Here is a 13,817-nt window from a genome sequence, read left to right on the forward strand (position 1 = left end):
AATCACCTCCCTTGACCTGCTGGCCACGCTTCTTTTGATGCAGCCCAGGATACGGTTAGCCTTCTGGGCTGCGAGCGCACATTGCTGGCTCATGTCCAGCTTTTCATCTACCAGTACCCCCAAGTCCTTCCTGGCAGGGCTGCTCTCAATCCCTTCATCCCCCAGCCCGTATTGATACCGGGGGTTGCCCCGACCCAGGTGCAGGACCTTGCACTTGGCCTTGTTGAACCTCATGAAGTTCACACGGGCCCACTTCTTGAGCTTGTCCAGGTCCCTCTGGATGGCATCCCATCCCTCAGGCGTGTCGACCGCACCACTCAGCTTGGTGTCGTCTGCAAACTTGCTGAGGGTGCACTCGATCCCACTGTCCATGTCATTGATGAAGATATTAAACAGTACTGGTCCCAATACAGACCCCTGAGGGACACCACTCGTCACCGATCTCCATCTGGACATTGAGCTGTTGACCACTACCCTCTGGATGCGACCGTCCAACCAATTCCTCATCCACCGGACAGTCCGCCCATCAAATCCATACCTCTCCAGCTTAGAGAGAGGGTTGTTGTGGGGGACCATGTCAAAGGCCTTACAGAGGTCCAGATAGATGACATCTGTAGCCCTTCCCATGTCCACTGATGTAGTCACTCCATCGTAGAAGGCCACTAGGTTGGTCAGGCAGGACTTGCCCTTGGTGAAGCCATGCTGGCTGTCTCGAAGCACCTCCCTGTCCTCCATGTGCCTTAGCATAGCTTCCAGGAGGATCTGTTCCATGATCTTCCCAGACACAGAGGTGAGACTGACTGGCCTGTAGTTCCCTGGGTCTTCCTTTTTCCCCTTTTTAAAAATGGGGCTTATGTTTCCTCTTTTCCAGTCAGCGGGAACTTCACTGGACTGCCACGACTTCTCCAAGACGATGGATAGTGGCTTAGCAACTTCATCCGCCAGCTCCTTCGGGACCCGCGGATGGATCTCATCGGGTCCCATGGACTTGTGCACCTTCAGGTTCCTTAGATGGTCTTGAACCTGGTCTTCTCCTACAGTGGGCAGCTCTTCATTCTCCCAGTCCCTGCCTTTGCCTTCTGCGGCTTGGGCGGTGAGGCTCGAGCACGTGCTGGTGAAGACTGAGGCAAAAATGTCATTGAGTACCTCCGCCTTCTCCGTATCCCGAGTAACCAGGTATCCTGTTTCGTTCCAGAGAAGGCCCACATTTTAGTTGTATGACTAAATCCCTGTATAATGTCTATATCTCTTATTATCTAAACTACCTATGAACACTAGCTTTGGCCTGTGTTTAGCTCCTATTTAAACAATTTAGCACTTTGTGCCATTTCAGTACAAGGCACCTCATGTAAATTAAAAATATGAAGAAAATTCAGAACATAGCATTAAGTTTTTGCATTGGTTATTAGCGCATGCTGGGATATCATGCCAAGCTAAATATAATTATCTGCTGTAAGTCTAGGCTAGTACTCAAACATGCGAAAGCTACATGTTAAGCAGTTACAGGACTGAATGTGCCCATTACATCTTGTTTAGATGGCATATTGAATATATAGTACTAATGTTATCGAAGTAGCTGCATTTAAATTTCAAGTGGCCTTTGGAAATAGAAGATTAGCCCATTCACTAGAAAACACACATAACATTAAAAAAAAAAAGGCAAAAAAAAGAGCTTTTTTCTTCCCTTCTGCCAAGAGTTTCAAGTGACTGACATTTTCTTACTGGAATTTTCCTCATAATTAAATGTGGTGGTAGTTGCACATTGTTATTCAGAGTTAATCAGAAAGAATCAAAGTAGTTCTGCCAAGTTTAAGCCATTTCTGTAAAATTACCATTGGATTAGACGTTTTGTAAACTGTCTTAATATTGAACCTTTAGGCAGTGGAAAGACAGAAGTAGGAGAAAGTTTTAAATTACCAATGAACCCTCAGGTGAGCAATATGGTAACTGTGGGAAAAGATGGAGCATGGCAGAAAAGACTTAGAAAAAAAAACAAACAAAAAAGACAAAGGAATTGCAAAGGAAGTAAGAACATGGGAAGACCCAGCGCTGGCAGAAGCCTGCTGGATTGTAGACTGACCAGCAAGTTGCAAATCTGGCCCAGATGGAGGAGGCAGATGTGGGAGATAAGATGTGGGACAAATGGAGGCAGAGAAGAGAGCTTAGGAAAGCTGGCTCTTCTCCAGAAAGGCTTCCAGTGTCCCTTCTGGGTTAAGGATAGCTCTAATTTTTGCCTTTGGGTTAGTCATTGGGAATGGATAGATAAAATTCCTTCTATATAAATTAATTAAGGAAGAAAAGTATGTGCATTTGCGTATTTGTTTATTAGTTTGGTTTGGGGGGTTGGGGGCCCCTTTGTTCTCACAGATTTACCTCTATCTTAAATAGATATCAAATTGCAGAAATCTTGCCTTGCCTTGCTTGGTTTTTTTCTTGGTTATTTCCAAACACAGTTGTCTTTTTTGGCACCAGGTTAATGTCACGGTGGAAGTGGCTGTTTCCAGCTGAATAATACTCAGAGGAACCTAATAATTAGAGATGGAGCAGTAGATTATTCCTTCACAATGGCTGGATATATAGGGCATTTCTAAAATAATAGCACTCTCAAACTGGGGTCAATTTTTAGATGAAACTGTTTCAAAGTAGAATTTGTTTAAGGGAATGTATTTTGGCCAGTCCTGATTTCATCTGGCTTGGTATAAAGCAAATAACACTAATGTAGTTACTCTGATTGTGTTACAATTTTAACTGCTCTTGCAATATCACTCTTTTATATGTGTGCTCTCATATATTTCCTTTCTGTGTGTCTCTCCACTCTTCCTTGCCCAAGAGAAGTTTGTATATTTATTGGAGATGTTGGAATATGCATCAAACATAAATGTGTTGTTTATTTTCTTAGGATTTGAATTTTTTGAAACAAGTGCCAAGGACAACATTAACATCAAGCAGACATTTGAGCGACTTGTGGATATCATCTGTGACAAAATGTCAGAAAGTCTGGAGACGGATCCCACCATTGCTGCCGGCAAGCAGAACACATGGCTAAAGGACACCCCTCCTCCACAGCAGCCCAACTGCGGCTGTTAATGCAACTATCAACAAAGGCAGCTTCAGTGCATTCTGTTGCCAACAGAGTATTTATGAATGGTCTATATGCCTTTATTTATACTGTCTTATTAATTTATTTGGGAGAAAAGTCTTTTATTTTGCATCAGCAGCTGGTTGAGTATGTATATGGAGATGGAGATGTTATTAGTTTGAAAGGACGATCCATTTTTTAGCATCTGGCTTTTGCATGCAGGATGGCTATTAGTTTCTCTTTTCTTTTTACTGTTTTACATTACACTTCAGCTGGTGCCATGTCCTCAGACCACATTTGCCTAGAATTGACTCTTGCTTCATGGGTTTCAAATTATATAGTTGAATCCTTAGGGTAGTGGCCAAGGTGTTTTAGAATAAGCTTCCTGATGTCACTTATATTTTCTCCTGACTGAAAATCAATTTATTGCTCTAGTGAGCCAATCACTCATTCTGTCCAGATCATTTGTATAAGGGACACTTCCTGAAGTGTATTGCCTTAGCAAATCTACGCTCACTATGTTACACATCATGGCTGCTTGGAAATTGCAGAAGTTTCTAACTTCCTTTCTAAGGAAAAACCTCCAGCCTTCTTGGACCCAATGCCACCGAACTTCCCTGTGAGTTTCCAACTGGATGTGGGTGTTCAGTGCAGATCAGAGATATTAGATACTTCATCCTGTTTGAATAGCTAGCATGTTTACATTTCCATGGAAGCTGCATGTCTATCTAATACCTTTCTGAAACTGGATCATTACAGAGATCCCAGTAGTACCTGCCCCAGTACTGGAGGGCTGACTAGCTTTTTTCATTTCTACCTGCATGAGATATTAAACACACAGTTCTGATATTACCCCTGGCAGAGCCAAATCTATTACGTTCAGTTGTTCATAGCCAAAAACTGTCTTGTCATGTTGCTGTCAAACCTGCATAATTAAGCATTCAAGAATTTCATCTCCCATTCAGTCACTGAGACAACCATCACCACACTGGCTACAAACACCTGTATTTCACTCAGACCTCTTGCAGAAGTGCTGCTAGTGTCAGTGAACTGGAGTTTGACCTCAGTTTTACTTTGATGAGGATATCTTTTTTTTGACAAGACAATTAGATATTCACAAGATTTTTAAAAACTTTAGGAGTAATAAAAAATTGTCAGCATTTCTGGAGTTAGGCTGAATACATTCATAAGATCAGCAAAAGGCTGTGAAGATAGCAGAATAAAGTACGCAAATTCTTTTTTAATAATGTGTTAAAAATATTCATATTTCACAGTTTTTAAAAGTACTCCTCTAGTACTTGGTGGCAGTTTCTTACATCTGTGCCCTGGAATACTTTGTACAACTGCTTTACTTGGGTCACAGTGACTTTTTTTTAACTAAATTGCATAATTGAAGAAGTGTTAACTGTTTTATTGTTCCTATTAGACAGGATTTAGGACAAGGCTGACATTTCTTAAAATGTCTGCAATGGGAAAAATTGGAAGACAAATTTAAAAAAGGAAGTGATGTGGAGAAGAATTCTGGAATCGGGAGTTTCGGATAGGACTTTGTCAATGCTATAAAACCATAAACAAAAAAGGGGGAGATGTGGAGAAGAATTAAGAGGTGGCCTAATGAGTACCAGCTGATTCAAGAACAGAAACAGGTGAAGGGAATTGTGAGCATGTGATCGTTGCCGGAAGGAAGATATAAGAGAGGCAACGGAGAGGGCTGGGGCTGCCCTGTTATGATAAAGGCTGTGCATGTATGCTGCAACAAAGTAACACAAGGTACTGCAAATCCCTCTATGCACATTACCTTTTTTGAAGGTAATTTATATAAGCTCCTGAAACACACTAAGAGAAAATGGTCACACTTTTTTACTGGTTAAATAACCTACATAAACTTTAACACAGTAAAAATGACTTTCAAACAAGGCATATAGACATATGTAAAATGGATATGCTATGAGGGCACTACATTGGCTGCCTAACTTAAATGAATAAATGTTCTTTCTTCAGTCTGGGGTTTTAAACAATGTCTGTCCTGTTAGCTAGCTTCCTTAAGCACTTGTTTTCCTAGTAGACATGGAGGCTGAACCTTCACTTGTTTACCTCCATGAAGGGAAAGCACTGTCCTCTTTGGGGCCAACAAGCAGCCAGGTGGAAGAGGCATGTCCTACCCCAACCATAACCCTGTCTCTCTCTAGGGATGCTGTTTTTCCCTCCCCCATCTAAGGTAGCATGTTGATAACTGTGCTGAGAGACATTCATTGATACCTCTTCACCCACTAGGTACCAGCTGCTTTGGAAAAAGAAGTGATAAGAAGCTGAGGAAGCTTTGTGTGAGATGGTGGGCAGTTTTCTACCCTATGCTTGTTATGTGCAGTTGTTCCTGCTGGAGAAAAGGGAGAAGGGAAGCCTTGAGACGCACTCAGCTGCAGCCCTCAGTCCTTTAGAAAAGGTTTAGGTTGTATTATTAGTCTGAGCCATCCTCAGGCAAGGCAAGGCGAGAGGAGAACATGGTCACATCTTACATGAGCTTGGGCATATCCTGGATCATGCAGCACGGCTACAAGTGCAAGTATTCTCCCAGCTTTGCTCTGGGATGCTGGCTGCAAAATGGTCATCTCCTGTGCATGTTGTAACAAGGAAAAAAGACCCCAAGATGCCCCTTGCTACAGCCACACCTTGCTTGTACTCCATTGCAATGAATTCCAGACCCTCCCTGCCTCTTTATGACCATGTAAACTCTAATCAGTGGTGGCAATACATTATTAGCATATATCTTTTTAAAGAAATGGAGTGATAGATAAATAGTTCTTTACTTAAATAAGATGAATTAATTGCTTTTCATTTTGCATCAAGAGACTGGGCAGAAGAGTAATAGCAAAATCAAAGAGGGAGAATCTCTCCTTTGGATTTCTGAGACAACTAACCACCCAGGCCTCCAACATGTCTGATCTTCTGTACGGGATGAGGAGGATGGGGGAAGCAGCTGCCAGAGTAACATTGGTCATTAGACTGCCAGCCATGTGTTATAAGGAAAAGGCTCATCTGAAGTACAACAGCAGAACCAGTCAGTAGATTAAAAACTCCTAGGATCTTTGTATTGACACTCAGACATTGTCATAGAGTTCAGAATTAGATTAATTTTTAAAGTGTTCACATCAAATCCTTGGAGGTTTTCAAGATCAGACTGGATAAAGCCCTGAGCAAATTGCTCGGACCTCTTAGTTGACTCTGTTTTGAGCAGGAGGTTGGGCTGGATGACCTGCTGATGTCCCATCGAACCCAATTTATCCTATGTGTGGAAGTTCAAGTAGACCTTTTCTGAACAATCAGGGTTACCTACTGTTGGAAAAGTAAGCTTTGATTTTCCATCACAGGTTGGCTTTTGGAGCCACGTGTTTCACAGGAATATTGAGTTTTCTGCTATAAAGTTTGGTCAGATTTAGATCAGAAGCATCATGATCTAAGTACCTCTCTCAGCTGGAACCTGCTATTGTAGAGAAACACAAAAGACAGAAAGGCTTTTGGGAAGTAACTTACTATCCCTTCCCCAAACATTCTAAAAATTTTGTTTGAATTCTGGGGGAACTAGCAGGATTGGGATTTTCATTCTATTTAAAATTATGCCTTGGCCTGTTTCATTGGGTAGGATTTCCAAAAGCAGCCTGTGTCAATCTAGTCCAGCTCCTATTGACTTATGTGACAGAATTGCAATTTTCTTAAATGCAAGTAGAGTTAGGCTAATGCTGAGCACTTTTGGAAATCCCATCCCAACCTGATCAAGGGCCAAAATTTAAACAATCAATGGCTCGTTCTTCACACATATCCAGTAGTCACTGATTACGAGCTGTTGGAGGAGACAAGCAGGATTTGGTTAGATCCCTGATCTATCCACTGTTGTAGCACAGTTCCAGCAAGAGAAAGTACCAGGCTAAAGAGAGATATATGGGCTGGACCATTAAATTGAAACCTGGGATAGATCCAAAACTTTTTTCAGTCTCATCACAATTCTTGGTGCAAAAGTACTCACACACTTTGCACTAATTTGTTGTCACCCTCAGCAAAGAAATAGGACTGAATGTCATGGAGTCTTATTGGTCCAGCCACAGATAACCTCTTCAGCTGAGATTTAGGCCACTTGGTGAGATACAGCAGTTGATGCACAGAGCATATTAAATTTATGAGAGATTAGATGCCTTTGGACAGAGGGTCCTGAGCTCCATAGTGCCAGCTGAACTAATACTACACAACCCATTTTCCAAGTTATGATCTAGACTAAAGCTTTTAGTAGCAGGCTAATCCTGTGCATGGGTAATGTACCAGCCTTATCATGCTCTGACAGTGTCTTGCTTGCTGCATGATCAAACTAGTGCTCAGAAAATGCCTTGGGAGCACGCGACAGCATGGGATGTGACTGGCTCCTGCGGTGCCTCCTGGCACCGACCCGCCAAACAGCTAGCAAGCCCTGCTAGGCTGAACCTTCAGATGCATGTTTTCAATTTTGATAAGAGTTCATCTTCACAAGTGTTCTGATCCTTATAGCACAACTAACTTATTACTGATTTTGTTGTTGTTGTTGGGTTTATTTAGACCTGTTTGATTGGTGTTTGAAATACATATGAGCTAGCCTGATCTTCTGTCAAAAAATACTCTTTCTCTCTGAACAGCTGTGTATGTGACTGTTACCTGGAACTGTTTGTTCCTTTGTGCTTATACTTAATGTAATGCCTAGAGAAACTACCTGAGCGACTACATCTACGTGGCCTTTCCAGAGCATCAGTCTGAAAGATTACGTTTTCTTTCCCAGTTTGCTCAGCTCTGTATATTCAGCTGTACCACATACACCTTCCTTATTTCAGGAATGAAGTGCTATTTCAGGGTGCACAAAATCTGCTGGAGTTTGATCCTAACTTTGAGAATGCTTTGAGTTTAATTGTCATTTTTAGGAAAAAAATGGTGGTACAAATTCTACATATGATGATGATGCCTTTGTTTCTTCAATAGCAGATGAATTATGCTGTTTTGCATTCCAAAAGAAACACCACCCCCCAAAAAAATCCCCCCCGCAACTACTCTTTTCTATATTTGTTTGTGAGAGGCAAGTTTTATTACTTGCATTTTTAAGGGCATCAACTAAATTACTGTTCTGCTGACTGACTGTTAAGACAGATTCCTCCTTGGCCTGTTTCATATAGACAGACACACAGTGTATGTGCCTAGTTCCTCTTTAGGATGACAGATTTAGCAGTGTGAGACCATGAGTATGTAAATCCTCATAGATAAACCCTCAGGGGGTGTAAAGCAACAGATCTTCACTTATGCCAACAGGGGAGTGAGTTGTGTTGATTTACACCATTTAATCCATACGCATAGTCTCTTCAGTACACACTGACTCCAGATTCTTCAAGGTTCATCATTTGTCAAGTGTCATTTAAAGAGGCAACTCGGTTTAATTATTTGAATGATTTCTACCAGTTTTCTTTATTAAGGGGTAAATGTAGTTCATCTTTGCAATTTAAGCTTTTTTTGCTTTTTTTTTTCTTTTTATTTAACTTTGTTTATCCATGGATGTTCATTGAAGCAGAAATTGTAACTACACGCATATAGTATACACATATACACAGCAGTACATCTTTGACACTCATTCAGTTCCCACTGCTACTTGTTCATGTTCAGTGCAGCCTTCCCTAAATGCCACAGTGGAATTTATCCTTGAATTCTCATTAGTACCAGAAATCAGCTGGGTTACATTTGCAGACCATAGGTTTATTATCCATGGTTCCAGCAGGTGTAGATGGCTTGTAATTTATAGAATAAGGTACCTGGTATTTGATTTGGGGGGGAAGCATAAGCCCTAATCTTCCAGTAACTTCAGGATCATGCATAACATGCAGAAATGAAAGCTAGGGATTGCTTACCACTTCTGGCAATAAATTTCCTTGAGTAATTCTGACATGTATCCGCAACTAGTGTTAAATGAAATGTTTGTGCTGTAACTCCTGTTGAATATTTTGTCAGTAATGTCAGATGTGTCGTGGTTCAGTTGGACTGTCAGAATGTGTAACCTATATACTAGTGTTCGTGGAACTGAAATGTCTGAAATGTTGCATGAAAATATGTTATAAAAATAGATATGTTTTCCATTTTTTAATACCTCAAAACTGAGGAATCATGGGCCAATAAGTGCAATATTTAATGACTTAGTGTATATAAACTTGTGTGCAAGGGAGAAGTGTCATGTATGTGTGATAAGCTGTTGATCATGCCTGTGTGGCTTAAGATTTCCAGTAGCTGTATGTGTCTTGTAGTAAAATTTATATAGTAAATGCTTTACCAGTGTAGTGTAAGAATACTCTAATTCTTAAGTCATTTGAACTATTTTTCATATATGAGATGACAGTAAAAGATATCTGTATGTTTACTGCAAGTGCATGTCAATTTTACTTTTAGACTTGTGAGTGTCCTTTTTGAAAATGATCACGTTACACCAACACTAGTGGGACAGCGCTTTCAGTCAGAAGATGCTTGTAACCATTTCTAAACTATCTGCCTATATTTTTAAAGCATGTTCTCTAGAAGCATTAAAAGAACCTTCTAGAGCTCAGCAGTTACAGTGAGTTATTTATTCTTAAAGAATCAGTTACATGCTCTGTCTGCCTGTATTGCATAATATCATGTGGTCATGTTTTCTTTAATCTGATACAGTTAACTCATAATACTTACCTGAATTATTAAATAGGAATACCCAATACTCTTGCAGATGACTCAGCAAACTTCAGTTGGTGCACTGAGTTAACATTTTTGGGAACAGCTTGAAGGTCACAGTCAAAATGGTCCAGCACAGTGGATGGTGACCTTAATTAGTCACTTCTGCCAATTAAGTTTCTTAACTTTTCTAGATCCTAAAGATGGAAGATACATTCTTAAATATATTGACCCAGACTCTTCACTCAACTGTTACATGGCCCTCAATGTTGAACAACTCCACTGTTAGCAGTAAAGCTGCAGTATAAATGGAAACAAAATTCAGCCCATTACCTAACCATGATATTAAAAGGAGACATCCAATAATTTCTTTTTCCTTTCCAGTTATCCTTGCATATTTCTAATAATTCTCTAAGCACACAAGCAAGGCCATCACTATTCAGCAAAACCCTTGGGTACATTTGGGACTTTAAACACTGAATCACTGATCTGCCATGGGTTCCCAGCTGTGCCTACAGACTCTGCAGAGGAGAAGCTCATTCTGCTAATTCTTGCTACATCTCTGGTTTCAAAGGAACGTGTCATGCACCTTGGGAATTTGCTAAATAGAGATGGGCCACTGAGTCTGGGTCAAGGAGAATAACTGTTTTTGCTGAACAATTTTCATAACAAGTTGTTTTCATTAGTAACACATTAAAAGGTACATAAGTAGATTTTTAGTTTGATCTGATGCATTTTTGTGACAATGTACAAGGTTGATTTAGGTTTGGTTTTGTTTTTTTTAAATTAGCCTGGTCAGACAAAGAATCAAACTCTAAGGCCTACTGGAAACCAGTAGCATGGGTTTCCTTTCCTATGTCATCAAATAGTTTCTCTGCGAAAGCAAAGTAGCCAGATTGCATTAAGTAACACAGGAAGGTACTTGCAATGACCTGAGCAGCCCTTAAAATTCTTCATGTTTTTATACCTTCTGCCATGAAAACTTCTGCAAAATTATAAAGACCAGAGTGAAATGAAAATGTATTTGGAGATAAATTTGGGATTGCTTAATAAAAAAGGAAATTCTGGATATCTTTGTAGCTGAGCAGCAGACAAAGTAACATTCATAATATGAGGTACCACTTAAATACAGATATACAGGCTGCTACAGGACTGAGGATGCATTACCTAAACTTTTTATTGCTAAGTGACCTGACTGTTCAAGGGCTGGCAGATAATTTTACCTAGTATTTTTATTATTCCTCATAGACATGTGATTACATACACAAAGATAAATGCTTACCTTGAAAATATGTAGCTGTTCTGGCTCCCTCAAGCTAACTTACTTGCTGAATTGTTCTTGAAGAAAAGTTAAAGTACTTGCTTAGGATACATTTGTGAGGGGGTGAGACTCAATCTGTCCCTCCTCCCCCAACTATTACTGCAATATAGTGACTGTGGTTCTAAAAAAAATGTTAGTTTAAAATGCCGCTGGGTGACAAATTTTGTGAATCTTCTGCATACATCCATGGGAGCTCTTGTCTGAATGTGAAGTACAAGTTTTATCCATGTGCAGAGTTTTAATTATATGTGGAAGTAGAGACCGTGTGTATTCCATTGGATATTCTGTTTGTATGTGACTTCCGTATACCAAGTGGATTTTGTTTGTTTAATTTTTTGTTGGAAGTTTTTTTCCTTTTGCGATTACAATAAATATTCAAGAGACTATATTCATGAATATCTCAGTTGTGGTGACATGGTCTTACCCCCCTCCCTCTGTTTATTTCCTTTCATTTACTAAAGCTGTGAGAGAATTACTTCAGTTTTGATAAAATAATGGACAATGATGCCACATCATTTCATTAATATCCCCTCAGTAGCACTGGTGAGTCATAGTTCTGTCTCCATCCCACAGAATTCACTGCAGATTTTGCCCTAGGAGTCTGCAGGAGAAAGATTAGACATTTCCCTACCAAAAGCTGTGTTGTGGCAGCCTACATGCTGGCTCTTTAGCATGGGGTAAAGTTTTTTCTTTCCTGTTCGCAGGGGTCCACCTGCAAACTCCTTTAGCTCACATTCCCTCTCATTGTTCCACTGTGTTTCAGTCAAGTCCCCCAGTTTTTCTAGCATATTTACATCTCATCTGCAGAGTAAACATTGCCTGATTAATGCCAAGTTCTCACTCAACACCAAGTGCTTCCTAGCTTATTGCTCGGGACCCCGTATCTCTAGGCAGGTTTCTGCTGAGGGGTCTATCTGTGCAGCTCGCTACCCTCACTCATAGAGCTTCTCTTTCTGGCACCGACTCTTGTCATCAAATCACATCTGAGAATGAAACTCCCTCTTTCCTCCCAGCTACCAGCAAACTTAGCGTCTTCTCCATCCACCTTCCTCATGGCATTGCTCTGTGAGATTGGCCCTAATGTACTTGCTTTGCCTACTAGGGTGATGTCGTGGTTTAACCCCAGCCAGTAAATAAACCCCACGCAGCCGCTCACTCACCCCCTCCACTCCGGTGGGATGGGGGAGAGAATCGGGAGGGCACAAGTAGGAAAGCTCCCAGGCTGAGATAAAAACAGTTTAATAATTGAGATAAAACAAAGTAGAACAGTAATAATAACAATGAGAACAACAACAATAACAGAATACACAAAGCAGGCGATGCACAATGCAACTGCTCAGAGACCGCCGACCACGTGTCACGACCGGGGGCGAGCCCCCCCACACCCCTGGTTTTTATACTGAGCATGATGTCACATGGTATAGAATACCCCATTGGCCAGCTGGGTCCACCACCCCGGCTGTGGTCCCCCTCCCCAGTGCAAGCATCACCCAGCAACAGCCAAAGGGTCAATGGGCCATGAACGCTCCTTTCACACCAAACCCAAAACACAGCACACCCCCCAAGCTACTGGGAAGAAAGTTAACTCTGTCCCAGCCGGAACCAGGACAGGTGAGTGGAAGAAAAGAGAATGAGGGGTAAGAGGGGAAGAATAACAGGGAAGGAACAAATGACTTCTGACAGATATCTTGGAACGAGGCTATTTTTGAATTGCTGTTATTTTGAATATGTTGGAACTTTTAACATATAGAACTAGACTAGAGAAAATTACAGATGGGTAGATGAGAACAGTGATCTACTAGGATAAAAACTGTCAACAACACGTGTTTCTCGCTCAAGAAAACCCTTTTTTATCTTATTTCCAGTCAGAAGGCTGGAGACAGAGATAGAAAGCTCCCAACCACCAAAGAAAAAAATGTCAGAAAAGATGCTGGAAAGGGGAGATATAAAGTGACACAGAAAAGATTCCCAACTTTGAGTAAGAAAGGACAAGCGGGCAGAATGTCCCAGTGAAGTGAGGGTGGATGATTTAGCAATGGGATCCACCAAAATCAAGACAGACAAACTGTGGGCTTACACCCGACTGAAGGGATTCTGCAAGTTAATCAGAAAACCAAGGCAGTTAAGTGCTAGGAGGGTTAGTTGTTTTTGTGCAGATCTGTGCAACTCTTGAGCTGTAAAGTGAAAAGCAAAGGTGCCTTCGAAAATCTTAAATAAGGTTTTAGGAATATAACATCAGGCAGCCATTTTTTAAAACCATGCCCTGCTTTTCTTTCAAGATGTACCCTAAGAGCAAAGCTGGCCACCGCATATCTTCATTTTTACTGTTATCTTTAATACTCAACAAGGAAGAAAAAAGCTTAGCTCCTGATCCCGATACTACCAGATCCTTTGCAGGTTGGCAACGCAACACGTGCAGCTTGCGCTGCTCCGCACACCATCCAGCCAGCCTTGCCCTGCAGCAGCAAGGTGGCCATCAGCTCAGGCAACATCTGGTGGGTGTCTCAGATGGAACTTGCCTTTGAGCCATCTCTTTTATTTCCATTGGGGAACAACATCAGAAATTGTGCAGAAAATAAAGCCCATTTCAAATTGCAGTTTCTCTCTTTAGTAATTAACAATAGAAAGACGAGTTTTCTGACCTCTTCCCTGCATGAGGGCATATAACCATCCACGTGCTACCTGGCAAAGCAGAAAACCACTAAGGTTCTACTGTATAAC

The 13,817-nt window shown here is 41.1% G+C and overlaps 1 protein-coding gene across 1 annotated transcript in view; it reads left to right on the forward strand.

Moving 5' to 3' along the window:
• The window catches only part of LOC142075112 (ras-related protein Rab-3C-like), a 210,477-nt gene extending 207,390 nt beyond the window's left edge, over positions 1 to 3,087 (forward strand). Inside the window, exon 4 of the mRNA XM_075136132.1 lies at positions 2,900 to 3,087. Coding sequence (XP_074992233.1) covers positions 2,900 to 3,087 — 188 coding nt within the window. The remainder of the gene's footprint in view (positions 1 to 2,899) is intronic.
• The last annotated feature ends 10,730 nt before the right edge of the window (positions 3,088 to 13,817 follow it).

The sequence above is a fragment of the Calonectris borealis genome, chromosome W (genome assembly GCF_964195595.1).
Source record: "Calonectris borealis chromosome W, bCalBor7.hap1.2, whole genome shotgun sequence".
NCBI classification, from domain to species: Eukaryota; Metazoa; Chordata; class Aves; order Procellariiformes; family Procellariidae; genus Calonectris; species Calonectris borealis.